At 42.9% G+C, this 12,860-nt stretch overlaps 1 protein-coding gene across 1 annotated transcript in view; it reads left to right on the forward strand.

Annotated features, from left to right (window-relative positions):
* Positions 1–12,860, forward strand: part of LOC119970384 (guanine nucleotide-binding protein subunit alpha-14) — a 258,003-nt gene that overhangs the window by 238,301 nt on the left and 6,842 nt on the right. The window contains exons 4-6 of the mRNA XM_038804918.1: positions 879–1,007; positions 3,317–3,446; positions 10,265–10,418. Coding sequence (XP_038660846.1) covers positions 879–1,007; positions 3,317–3,446; positions 10,265–10,418 — 413 coding nt within the window. The remainder of the gene's footprint in view (positions 1–878; positions 1,008–3,316; positions 3,447–10,264; positions 10,419–12,860) is intronic.

The raw sequence follows: 12,860 nt of genomic DNA on the forward strand, positions 1-12,860 counted from the left end.
GATCCACCCCCATGCATAAGATCCTGGAGGTGAGCCCACCTCCATTTGCCTGGGCTCACCTCATTGCCATTTAACGGCCAACTGACAAGAGGAATGGGCTTAAACCTAATAGAGGGACTGATGGTAAACTGAAATGAATGATTCACTGTTGCCTTTGTTTTGTTTTAAAAACACATTATTTTCTTAGTCACCCTATTTAAAGTCTTCATGATTTTAATTATTTCATACTCAGAGAATCCCCTGCAATGGTTTCCTCTTCCTCCTTTTGCACCTGACGATGGTCTGGTTCCTGGCTGTAGTGTCCCCAACATCGGGGGCCAGCCTCTTCAGGTCTTGGAAACTGTGCGTGGCTTGTAGTTGGGCATCCCAAGAGGAGGACCTCCATACCCTGCAACTCCTGCACTCCTTGTTTCGCACTTTCGTGGGGTAGATAATGTAAAATCGCCATAGTCCCAGATGACCATAGGCTGCTTTCCCCTCTGGTGGGGGGAGAGCTGACCGGTGGTGATTTAACCTGAGGATCACCACACCTCCAGGCGAGGGACAAGGTTGAGAAAGCGGGGCCTTCATGAATATATTTTGTGGGCTTTGCCGATTTTGACTGGTCCAAATACGGTCCGGGCAGTACCTTACTTTGCGTCACCGCATCCGGGCTGGTAGAACAATCCAAAGCTAATCACACTGACCTCTCTCCTCAGACTTGCATGGACTCCCCCTTATTCTAATATTTAGTGACTTTTCCCACTAAAGGTACAATGGTGTCAGCCTCAGATATAGGTCTATAGCAGCAAAGTATTTCAAGTTCTGCTTCTCTGATGCATAGAATTGTTTAGGAAGTTTTTGTAATTTGCTGTCATCAATCTGTTTGCATTTTGCAGCTACCTTAGTGATATCGACCGCATTAGTTCAACAATGTATATACCAACACAGCAAGATATACTGCGGGTCAGAGTACCAACAACTGGAATCATTGAATATCCTTTCGATTTGGAGAACATAATCTTCAGGTAACTGAATAGTTAAAATGATCAGTAGCTTTTTTTTCTCTTCATGTGAAGAGGTATGATGCCAGTTTCGGTCAAACAACGATACAACATCATATCTCAAGGATAAAAACAGAATGCTGGAATCATATGGACTCAAAATGTTAATTGTTTTTCTCTCCACAGATGCTGCTGGACCTACTGAGTTGTTTCCAGCACTTTCTGTTTCTATTCCTGTTTCCCAGCATCTGCAGAATTTTGCTTTTATATCATGTAGAGGGGAATATTCTATAGTATATTCTGTGCAAAAACTAAGACTTTTTTGCATCACTCATTCAGGAATATATACTGTGTTACACTAATTTGACTACCATACTTAATCTTTATTAGTGTCACAAGTAGGCTTACATTAACACTACAAGAAGTAATTGTGAAAAGCCCCTAGTCACCACACTCCGGTGCCTGTTCGGGTACACTGAGGGAGAATTCAGAATGTCCAATTCACCTAACAAGCACGTCTTTTGGGACTTGTGCGAGGAAACTGGAGCACTCGGAGGAAATCCACGCAGACTTGGGGAGAACATGCAGACTCCGCACAGACAGTGACCCAAGACTGGAATCGGACCTGGGTACCTGGCGCTGTGAAGCAACTATGCTAACTGCTGTGAAGCAAATGTGCTACCGTGCCGCTGTGAGGTTCAAATTAATGCTGCACCCTAGATCACTTGGAACTCTGATAACTGGAATGCAGTTGCTAACAAGTCACTTTAAAACCCTCCTGGTGCTGATATTTGGCCAATTGTGAATTGATAGTTTGCTCCTTGAATATTTTTGCAATAAATACTTATAATGTCGGTATTTTTATACACAAATATGCACATCAACTCTGGTTAGCCAGCAGCGTTAATGCAGCTACATTTATAATCCAAAATTAAAGATAAAAATGCAGGAAGCTGTGAGGTAATCTGAGAGAAAGTAAGGGCAGTCCCCTTCAAAGAGATTTTAAAACAAATTGTTTTTTCATATTTAAAGTTTTTTTTCTTGTATGTGTGTGTGTGAACCATTGAAAGCTTCTCTGAACACAAAGAGAATGAGCTCCCTTCTCTGAACACAAAGAGAATGAGCTCCCTTGAATAATACCTTCACTAATGCAAGTAGGTCAATGTAGTCCCATATATCAAAAAATAAGAAAAGTCATGATTCCTGGGTATTCATTTTTAAAAAATAATCTTTATTGTCACAAGTAGGCTTACATTAACACTGCAATGAAGTTACTGTGAAAAGCCCCTAGTCACCATGTTCCGGCGCCTGTTCTCCCTGGAGAGAGAATTCAATATCCAATTCACCTAACAGCAGTCTTTCGGGACTTGTGGGAGGAAACTGGAGCACCCAGAGGAAATCCATGCAGACACGGGGAGAACGTGCAGACTCCACACAGACAGTGACCCAAGCTGGAATCGAACCTGGGACCCTGGAGCTGTGAAGCAATAGTGCTAACCATTGTGCTACCATGCCACCAATTTTACCTATGTAGCTCGCTTTTGTTTTAGGCCTGAGTGCATTTTCCTGCCTGGGCATTATAAATTCAGTTTCTTGTTTCCTCAAGAAAGGTCCTGGTTTAATTTTGTGTTGAGGCCTAGTTGGACACGATTGAGTCAATAATGCATATTGGGAGTGACTTTTCAAATCTCTAGTTTCATTATAAATTACTTATATTCTCAAGTCGCTCTTTGAAAAATACTTTGACTTGAAGAAAATCTTTGAAAAACCTTGCCAGTCAGTCAGTGCCCATGAAGTAGGATACCCAGCTATCTAGTGCCCCAGCATGAGGGCATGAGCTGCAAATTGTTGCTAGTTGTGTTTTGTTTCTCACAAATACTATTACGATGTGTCTGACAGAAGTTGTGAATGCTTCAGATTTCTACACTTATTGATCCATTTCGATCAGTAATCGAGCAGCTTGTTCATGCTGGGGAGGAAAACCCCTGCTGAAATTAGATTATTTTTCACTAGAATGCTAGTAAAGCTTATGTGCCACTGGTACTGGATGCAAAGTTTGATTTAAAAAACTGATTGTAATTGGTGTTATTCAGGATGATTCTGTTGATCATATTAAGAATTACGAATAATCATTTTCATGATTGACACTGTCAAAAATAATCAATAACATAAAAATCCCCAATGTCTCACTGGCTGCATTGTGTTATCAAACGTCAACTTCTGTAAAATTCTATTTCTGTTTTCCATAGATAAGAATACTCAAAACTATCAATTTTAATGTTATTTGAAAAATGTTTTTCAAATTTTGAAACATTTTTTCCTTTACTTTGTAGGATGGTAGATGTTGGAGGTCAGAGGTCTGAACGAAGAAAGTGGATTCATTGTTTTGAGAATGTCACCTCAATCATTTTCCTAGTTGCACTAAGTGAATATGATCAAGTTCTGGCTGAGTGTGATAATGAGGTAATAGTTTATAAGATTATCTTAACACCCAGATTTTATTGAAATATTTCCCCTTTTCTATAGCGTTAGGAACTCTTAAAGGCAAAAATTATCATGGAAGTTACTTGTGCCATTTATTCTGCCAGACCCCTTTTTCTGGAACCTTTTGTGCCATTGTCCTTGTCAGAAACAGTTGGAAGGTATTTATCACTGTTTTGTTCGCAATGGAAATGACTAAGGAATACCATTTTCCTGAACTTATAACCACTTCCATGTCGTTGTAATTTAGTCTTAAAATTATGGCGCTGATGTTGTGGTGGCAGCATCATTTGAACTTTATAATGTACCTGTGGGGGGGGGGGGGGCAGGATGGCACAGTGGTTAGCACTGCTGCCTCACAGCGCCAGGGACCCGGGTTGAATTCTGGCCTTGAGTGACTGTGCACGTTCTCCATGCTTTCTCCGTGTCTGCGTGGGTCTCCTCCAGGTGCTCCGGTTTCATCCCACAGTCCAAAGATGTGCAGGTTAGGTAGACTGCCCTTGCTAAATTGCCCTTGGTGTCCAAATAATGTGTCGGTTAGATGGGGTTCCAGGGTGGTGGAACGGACCAAGGTAAGGTACTCTTTTAGAGGATCAGTGCAGACTCGATGGGCTGAACGGCCTCCTGCACCATAGGGATTCTATGATTTGCTAAATCAAACTCTTTACTTTTGAATGATGCTGGTGTTCTGAAAGAAGCTAATTCTTCAACATGATCTGAATGAAAGACAGAGCCAGCGACTTCATTTTCAACCGAAGACCTGGAGATTGAACAGTAACTTTGTGTTTTTCCATGCAAAAATAAAAATCCATAAAATGCCTAGAGTTGAGTTTTGCTAATTGGTGTAAATTGATCAGCTCTTTTATAGTTTGCGCAAAAAGTAATTCCAAAGAACATCATTTAATGGTTGTTATCTTAAAATTGAGACTTCAACTGCTGACCTGACAACTCAAATGAAATATACAATTGACAATGAAAATAATGCCAAATAGATTAAATGGAGCACCCAGCAATTCTCTGCAATTTGGGATATGCTACATATAATTGAAGCAACTTAATGGAAATTGAAATTAAAGTTGCCTATTTTTTAAATCAATGACGCTGGTGACCAATTTGTTCAACTTCCAATGCAAAAGTTGTAAATTCTGATTCAGTTTCACTATAATAGTGCATACACAGGTCTGGATTTTCACTCCCGAGTCAGACAGTGAGACTCCAAAGATTTCTGGACTTGCCATACTTACCCTGCGGGGTGGGTACCGGATGGAGATATGCCCGCTGCTCCTTGTTGCAGATTGGACACGGTCGCAGAGGCAGCCAAATATCACGGTGGGCTGTTTACAAGGCCTGCCTCAGTCATCTGAGACTTGTCTTAAATATTACGCCCTTCAGCCCCTCGCCGCCCTTCAGCCCCTCGCCGCCCTTCAGCCCCTCGCCGCCCTTCAGCCCCTCGCCGCCCTTCAGCCCCTCGCCGCCCTTCAGCCCCTCGCCGCCCTTCAGCCCCTCGCCGCCCTTCAGCCCCCAGCCCAACCCATGAACATAGGAACATAATGAATTAGGAGCAGGCACAGGCCACTAAAAACTGCTCTGCCCTTCAATAAGGTCATGGTTTAACTGATTACAACCTAATCCCTACATTCCTGCCAACCACTAAAAACCTCTCACCCCGTTGTTAATCAAGAATCTATCTAGCTCTGTCTTAAAAATATTCAAAGACTCTGCTTCCACTGCCTTTTGAGGAAAAAAGTTCCAGAGATTTAACCCCAAGAGCAAGAAGTTCTCCTCATCTCTGACTTAAATGAGTGACCCTTTAGATTTAAATAGCGACCCCTAGTTCTAGATTATCAACAAGGGGAAACATCCTCCACATCCACCCTGTCAATGCCCCTCAGGATTTGAAAGGTTTTGATCAGGTCACCTCTTCATTTTCTAAGCTCTAATGGGTGTAAAAACCTGTTTAACCTTTCCTCATAAGACGACCCACCTATTCCTGGTATTAGTCTAGTAAACCTTCCCTGAACTGCTTCCAATGCATTTACATCTTTCGTTAAATAAGAAGACCAATACTGTGCACAGTACTCCAAATGTTGTTTCACCAATGTCCAGCACAACTGAAGTATAATCTCCCTACATTTGTAATCCATTCCCTTGCATTAGCTTTCCTAATTACTTGCTGTCCCTGTGTGATTCATGTACTCGGACACCCAGATACTTCTGCACCTCAGCGTTCTGCAATCTCTCACCATTTGGATAATAAGATTTTTTTATTCTTCCTACAATAGTGGACAATTTCACATTTGCCCACATTATACTCCATTTGCCAGATTTTGGTTGGGTCCCTTAACCTATCTGTGTCCATCAGTAGCCTCCTTATGCCCTTTTTGCAATTTATTTTCCTACTTTTCTTTGTGCCGTTAGTAAATTTAGCAACCATACCTCAGTCCCTTCATCCAAGTCATTTCTAGAAATGGAGTTTTGTCCCCGGTACAGATCCCTGTGGCACACCATTCAACACACCCTGCCAACCAGGAAAATAACTATTTATGTCAACTCTTTTTTTTACTGTTAGCTAGCCAATCTTCAAACCATGCCGATATGTTGCCTCCTATGCCATGAGCTATTATTTTCGCCAATAACCTTTGATGTGGCATCTTATCAAATGCCTTCTGTAAATCAAAGTACAGTGCATCCATTGGTCACCCTTTATCCACAGTACGTGACTCTTTCAAAGAACTCCAATAAATTGGTTAAAATTGATTTCCCTTTTATAAAACCATGTTGACTCTACCTGATTGCCTTGCATTTTTCCAATTACCCTGCTTTTACATATTTTTCATTCTAGCATTTTTCCTATGACAGATGTTACAATAATCTTTATTGTCACACGTAGGCTTACATTAACACTGCAATGAAGTTACTGTGAAAATCCCCTAATCGCTACACTCTGGCGCTTGTTCGGGTACATGGAATTCCGAATGTCCAAATTACCTAACAGCACATCTTTTGGGACTTGGTGGAGGAAACCGGAGCACCCGGCGAAACCCACGCAGACACGGAGAGAACATGCAGACTCCACACAGACCCAAGACAGGAATCGAACCCGAGTCCCTGGCGCTGTGAAGCAACAGTGCTAACCACTGCCACCATGCTGCCCAGGGCTTCACTTGCCTGTACTTTCCTGCTTTCTGTTTCTGTCTCTTTTTGAATAAAGGAGTTATATGACCCCCCCCCCCCCCCAACATATGCCTATGGTCCCTTATAGCCCTTATATAAACTTAGTTCCAACTAATAAAACTCATTCGCCGTCCTTTGCCCTTACACTCTCCATGCAACTCACTCTGGCAAACCTCCAGAGTATGCTGAGATTAAATAAAATAGTTCTAAATATTTATTAAAGAGTGAACTATATATTTTTTTTGAAGTCTCATTCACGAAGGTCTATTCAAACAATTTAATTCCCTCAAGCACTTAAACAGCAGACTTGAATACATAACCAGCCCCCCCCCCCCTGCTGCGTTTGGATTTCCCACATGTAGTAGCCAATCGGCAGTGTACTCCTCACCCCCAGCAAAGTCTGTTTGAAATGGGGGTAGGACTTCTCTGGCTCCTGCCCATCATTTTAAAAGGCCCTCCAGAGTGTCCACAACTGCAAAAATCCAGGCCATGATATTTTTTGAACAAAGTCCATTGAGAGACACTCTTTCCATTGGTGGATGGAGTTAAAACCAGAGACTGATTTAGATGATTGGCATGACAACCAATGATGATATGAGGAAAATAATTTTAAGTCGCAAGTGATTAGGATCTGGAATCCACTGCTTGAGACTATGACCAAAGTAAATTCAATCTAGATTATTGAAAGGGAACTGGGTAAGCACCTGAAGACAAACAATTTTCAGGGCTATGGGGAAAGAATGGGATGGGGAAACAAGACTAACAGTTGTTTTGCAGAGAGCGGTGCAGTACTGAGGGTGAATGGCCTCTTTCTCTGCTGTAATCATTCTATGATTCCAAAATAAAAGTGACTGTCATTGTGCTTTTTCATTCTTTCATGGGATGTGAGGATTGCCGGCAAGGCCAGTATTTGTTACCCATTCCTAATTGCCCTTCAGGTGGTGGTGAGCCACCACTGCATTCCTTTTAATGTAGTTTCAGTAAGACAAGCTGGTATGGGGCTTTGGGGTAAACTTGCAATTAGCCATGTTCCTTTGCATCTGCTGCCTTGACCTTCTAGGTTGTTGAGGTCATGGGTTAGCTGCAGCAATATGTTGCAGTGCATCTTGCAGATGGTACATGCTACTGTCACTTAGTCAGTAATGAAGGGAGTGAGAATTTGAAGTGGTGGATAGATTACTGATTAAGCGGGCACTGCTTTGCCCTGGACAGTGTTGAACTTCTTGTGTGTTGGGGCTGCACACATCCAGGCAGATGGAGAGTATTTCACCACACTCCTGACTTGTGCCTGGTAGATTATGGATAGGCTCTGGGGAACCAGAAGGTGACCTTAGTCACCACAGAACTTTCAGCCTCTGACCTGCTCTTGTAACTGCAGAATTTCTATGACTCGTTCACTCCAGTTTCTGCTCAGTGCTAATCTGATCAATGGATATTGATGGTGAAGAATTCAGCGATACTGAGGCCATGGAATGTCAAAGGGAGATGGTTAATTACTTACTTGGTGGTGATCATTGCCTGGCATTTAAGTGGCATGAATATTGCATACCGTGTATCAACCCAAGCCAGGAGTCCAAGTCTTGCTGCATAAGGACACTGACTGTTTCAGTATTGAGTAGCAAATGGTACAGAACAATGTACAATCATCAGTGAACATCTGCACTTTTGAGCTTTTCATGGAGGGAAGGTCACTGATGAAGGAGCTCAAGATATTTGGACTGGGATGTTACGCCAAGGAATTCCTGCAACAGTCCTTGAAAGCAACCAAAGCAATGTAATGTCTGGGCTCTGACATCCACAATTATCTTCCTTGCTGCTCAGTATGTGACTACCTAGTGGTGATATTTCCCCAATTCACATTGACTTCAATTTTACTGGGGTTTCTTTATGCCACACTCGATCAAATGCTGCCTTGATGTCAAGTGCAGTCACTCCTCACCACTGAAATTCAACCCTGTTGTCCATGTTTGGACCAAGCCTGTAATGAGATGAGGAACCAAGTGACACAGCCCAAATTCTGTATCAATATCAGGTTTTTGCTGTTAAGTACCGCTTGAGAGCACTGTGGACGACACCTCTCATTTGTTTGCTGCTGTTTGAGTGTAGACTGAGGGGGTTATTAATGTTAAATTGGATTTGTCCTGCTTTTTGTGAACAGCACATCCCCGGGCAATTTTCCACATTGATGCCAGTATTGTAGCTGTAGCGGAACAGCTTTAATAGGCACACAGCTAGTTTTGGAGTCCAATCTTCGGCACTATTGCCGGAATGTTATCAGAGGCCACAGCCGTTGCAGTATCCAGTGTTTTCAGTTTATTTAATGAATCAAATTGGCTGAACACTGGCATCTGTAATGCTGGGACTGTCCAGTGGTCACTCCTATTGATACTGTCATGGACAGGTGCATCTGTGACAGGCAGATTGGTGAGGCTGAGGTGAGGTAGGTTTTTCCCTTTTGTTGTTTAACTCACTTACCACATGCCCAGATATGTCCTTCATTACTTGGTCAGCTTGATCGGTAGCCATGACACCGAGCCACATTTTGGTGATGGTTGTTTAAAGTACCCCACTCAGGGTACATTCTGTGCCCATTGCTATCTTTGCGTTTCTTCCAAAGTGGCGTGGAACATGGCGAATTGCTGATTCAATAGCTGATGGATGGAAATTGGTGTTAGTCAGTAAGAGGATTATTTGGCCATGTTCAGCCCATAGTGTGGGACTTCATGGGGTCCAGAGTCAACATTGAAGACTCCCAGGGCAATAATTTCCTGACTGTATATCACTGCGTCCACTACCTCTGGTGGGTCCTCCGACAAGTGTCCTACCACAGTCTAAAGATGTGCAGGTTGGGTGGATTGGCCGTGCTAAATTGTGCCTTAGTGTCCAAAAGGTTAGATGGGGGTTACAGAGACCGGGCGGAGGCAGAGATCTGGGTGGAGTACTCCTTCGGAGGGGTGGTGTAGACACGATGGGCAAGATGGTGGCCTCCTGCTCTGTAGGGATTCTATAACGGAACATACCTGGGACTAGTATGGAGGAATCTGTATATTGATTGTAGGGTATGATTTGGTGAGTATTACGCATTACTATGTCAAGCTGTTGTTTGACTAGTCTGTGGGACAGCTCTCCCAATTTTGGCTCAAGTCCCCAGATGCTAATGAGGAAGTCATTGCAGGGTCGGCTGGGCTGGCTGTGCTGTTGTCATTTCCTGTTGGGTGGTCTGTTCCGATTTATTCCTTTTCTATTTAATCTATAAACCAAAGTTAATTTACTGGCTATAGGCTATACCACTTCTGGGAATTCATCGTTATATTTGTTGTGGCATGTTTAAATCTGTTTTAAGTAAAAAGGATCAGAATGCAGTACCCAAATTGTCGAGTTGGGAAAATCTGATTCGTAAAATTTCTCAATTAAAAATCTTCTCCGAAATAATACCATTTTGTGCAGGCTGCTGAAAGAGTTTTGGCTAAGACGCAAAGAAACTGGACAGAGTTCCAGTGTTATACAGAATCAACGTTCCAAAATATCTTTGGCTGCTCTGAAACAAAGAATAGTACATGAGTTTTCTCTTGTTGTATCCTCCTGTTATATCTGTTTAATACAGAAGTGATTTAATTTATTTTTAGAATCGAATGGAGGAGAGCAAGGCACTATTTAAGACGATTATCACCTATCCCTGGTTTCACAGCTCCTCTGTCATTCTCTTCTTAAACAAGAAGGATCTCCTGGAAGAAAAAATCATGTATTCTCATCTAGTTGATTATTTCCCAGAATATAATGGTGAGTGTTTGGTGGTAATTTGATAATTTAGAATAGGAATTTAAAACTTTTCATACTGGCTGAAATTTAAAACTTTTTTTTTTGTTGGAGAATTTATCCAAATTACAGTAAATATATGTTTATTCCCATTTGTAGGTGCACAAGTTGCACACCTCTGTTCATGATCAATAATACATTAGAAACGTGTTTCTTTTGGGAGAAATTCCTGTACTTTTCCTGCAACAGATTTCTAACTATCTTAATTCCCATAAACAGGTGGGTTAAGGTTGTGCCAGAGGTTCAAGTGCAAAATATCTGAAATGGGAGCCAAATCTGTCTACTTCCAGTATTAACAGAGGTGGGATGAGTGGCAGGTAGCTAATGTGCTCATGGAAATTGGGCTAGTTATTTAATTATAAGCAGGTTGCCTTTTTTTTTATGTTGGCAGTCGTTCCATTTCTAACTACAGGAGGCTGGGCTTCCCACATCTCGGGGAAACTCGGAAGGCTAGAAAGGCTGAATTCATGAGGCAAATGTCTTTACTTGTGGGCCAGGAGTATTTTCTAGCCCAACAGGTTACCCAATAAACCACCCCACCTCTGTAATCTCTCCATCAATACAACCACCTGCTCTCGTAAGCTTTGGCCTATATAAAGCAGACTTGTAAAGCCAGTAAGACTGTCTGTGGGTAGCAGTCCCAAAGAAAGGTAGCCCAGAAATGAAATTCTGCCGGATAATTCTTCCCAGATCACTCAAAAATTCTTCTGCACAGAACTTGACCCTGGCCATTATTTCTAGGGTCAGTAACTCAAGTAATTTACTCTTTTTCAAAAATGGGTTATGAAACTTTATTGACACAACTTCTTAATATAATTTTAATGAGTATTACCAAATTAATTCCATCTGATCCTGATTCCATTGTAGGACAATTTTTTATCAATTCCAATCTTGGTGAGTAAGGACGGCAGGCGTTGCAGTGCTTGAAGGGGTTATAAAGATATAGGAAGGGACAAGGCCATGGAAAATCGTAGAATGATTGCCTTCTGTGCTTTGTAGCCATTTGAACTGGTTCCAAGCCAGCTTGCTGCTTGATCAAACTAGCTAGTTCCATTCCCTACCATTGTCCCATAACTCTGCAAAGCTTTCTCTTGAGGTGCTTATCCAACAACACAAAGGAGCAAATAATATATTTGAGCTATTGAAGCATTGAGAGGCATCATGGATCAGCAAGGAGAGTGGAGATAGGCAAGCAAGAGTTTAGTGCAGGAAGTTTTAGATGAGTTGAACTTAGTAGAACTTGGAAGAAAAAAGACTGGGCAGTGATGCATGGCAGTAGTTAGGACTTGGTAACAAAGGCATGATCAGGTAGGAATGAAGGGAGAGTTGCCGAAGACGATGACACAGGTTGTAATCACACTAATCCTGTAAAAGGGGAAGGATCCAGTGGAATGTGGGTCGTATAGACCTATATCACTATTGAATACGGATGTGAAAGTATTGGCTAAGTTGTTGGCGGGGAGGATGAAGGAGTGTGTCTCCGGGGTGGTGGCAGAAGATTAAACCGACTTTGTGAGGCAGGCAGCTCGCGAGTAATATAAGACAATTGTTGAATGTGGTGATGAATCCTATGGGGCTCTGGTGGTGGTGTCCATGGACGGGGAGAAGGCATTTGATCGGGTGGAGTGGTGGTACTTGTTTCAGGTTTTGAGAAGGTTTGGGTTTGGGCAGAGATTTGTGGAATGTGTACGGTTGCTGTATGTGGCACCAAGGGTGAGGGTGTGGAAGAATAATATGAGCTCACAAAGCTTTAACTTACACAGGGTACGAGGCAGGGATGTCCGCTAGTCACTGTAGGTGTTTGCGCTGGCCATAGAGCCAGTGGTAATAGCTCTCAGGGGGTCGGCAGAGTGACGGGGATTATGAGGGGACAGAGGGAGCATCGGGTGTCGCTCTATGCCGATGACCTCTTGCTGTATGTTTCGGATCTGTTGGAGATCATAGCAAGGTTTATGGGCCTGCTGAAGGGAGGTTTGGAGGGTTCTCGGTACAAGCGGAATGTAGGGAAAAGTGAGGTATTCTCGGTCAGTGAGCTGGGACAGCGGGTTAATTTAGGGGCGATGCCATTTATGGTAGAGCGGGATAGGTTTAGGTGTTTGGGGATTCAGGTAGGGAGGGAATGGACGGGGTTCCATAAGTGGAACATAACAGAACTGGTGGAGGAGGCCAGGGAGGATCTTAGGAGGTGGGATACGCTGAACGTAATGCTGGCGTAGAGCTGCCGAGGGGGAGTGAGTTCAGGTATCTGCAGTTAGGGACTTTGCGCGAAAGGTCTGGAGGGGGTTCCCTAGGGTGCCGGGGTACACCCTGCTGGAATGACTACTGCTTCCGGATGTGGAAGGGGAGGGAAGAATTGGGGATATATACAGGTGGCTGGGGGAGCAGGGAGGCATGTGGGTGGTGAAG

Source organism: Scyliorhinus canicula, chromosome 8 (assembly GCF_902713615.1).
Source record: "Scyliorhinus canicula chromosome 8, sScyCan1.1, whole genome shotgun sequence".
Lineage (NCBI taxonomy): Eukaryota > Metazoa > Chordata > Chondrichthyes > Carcharhiniformes > Scyliorhinidae > Scyliorhinus > Scyliorhinus canicula.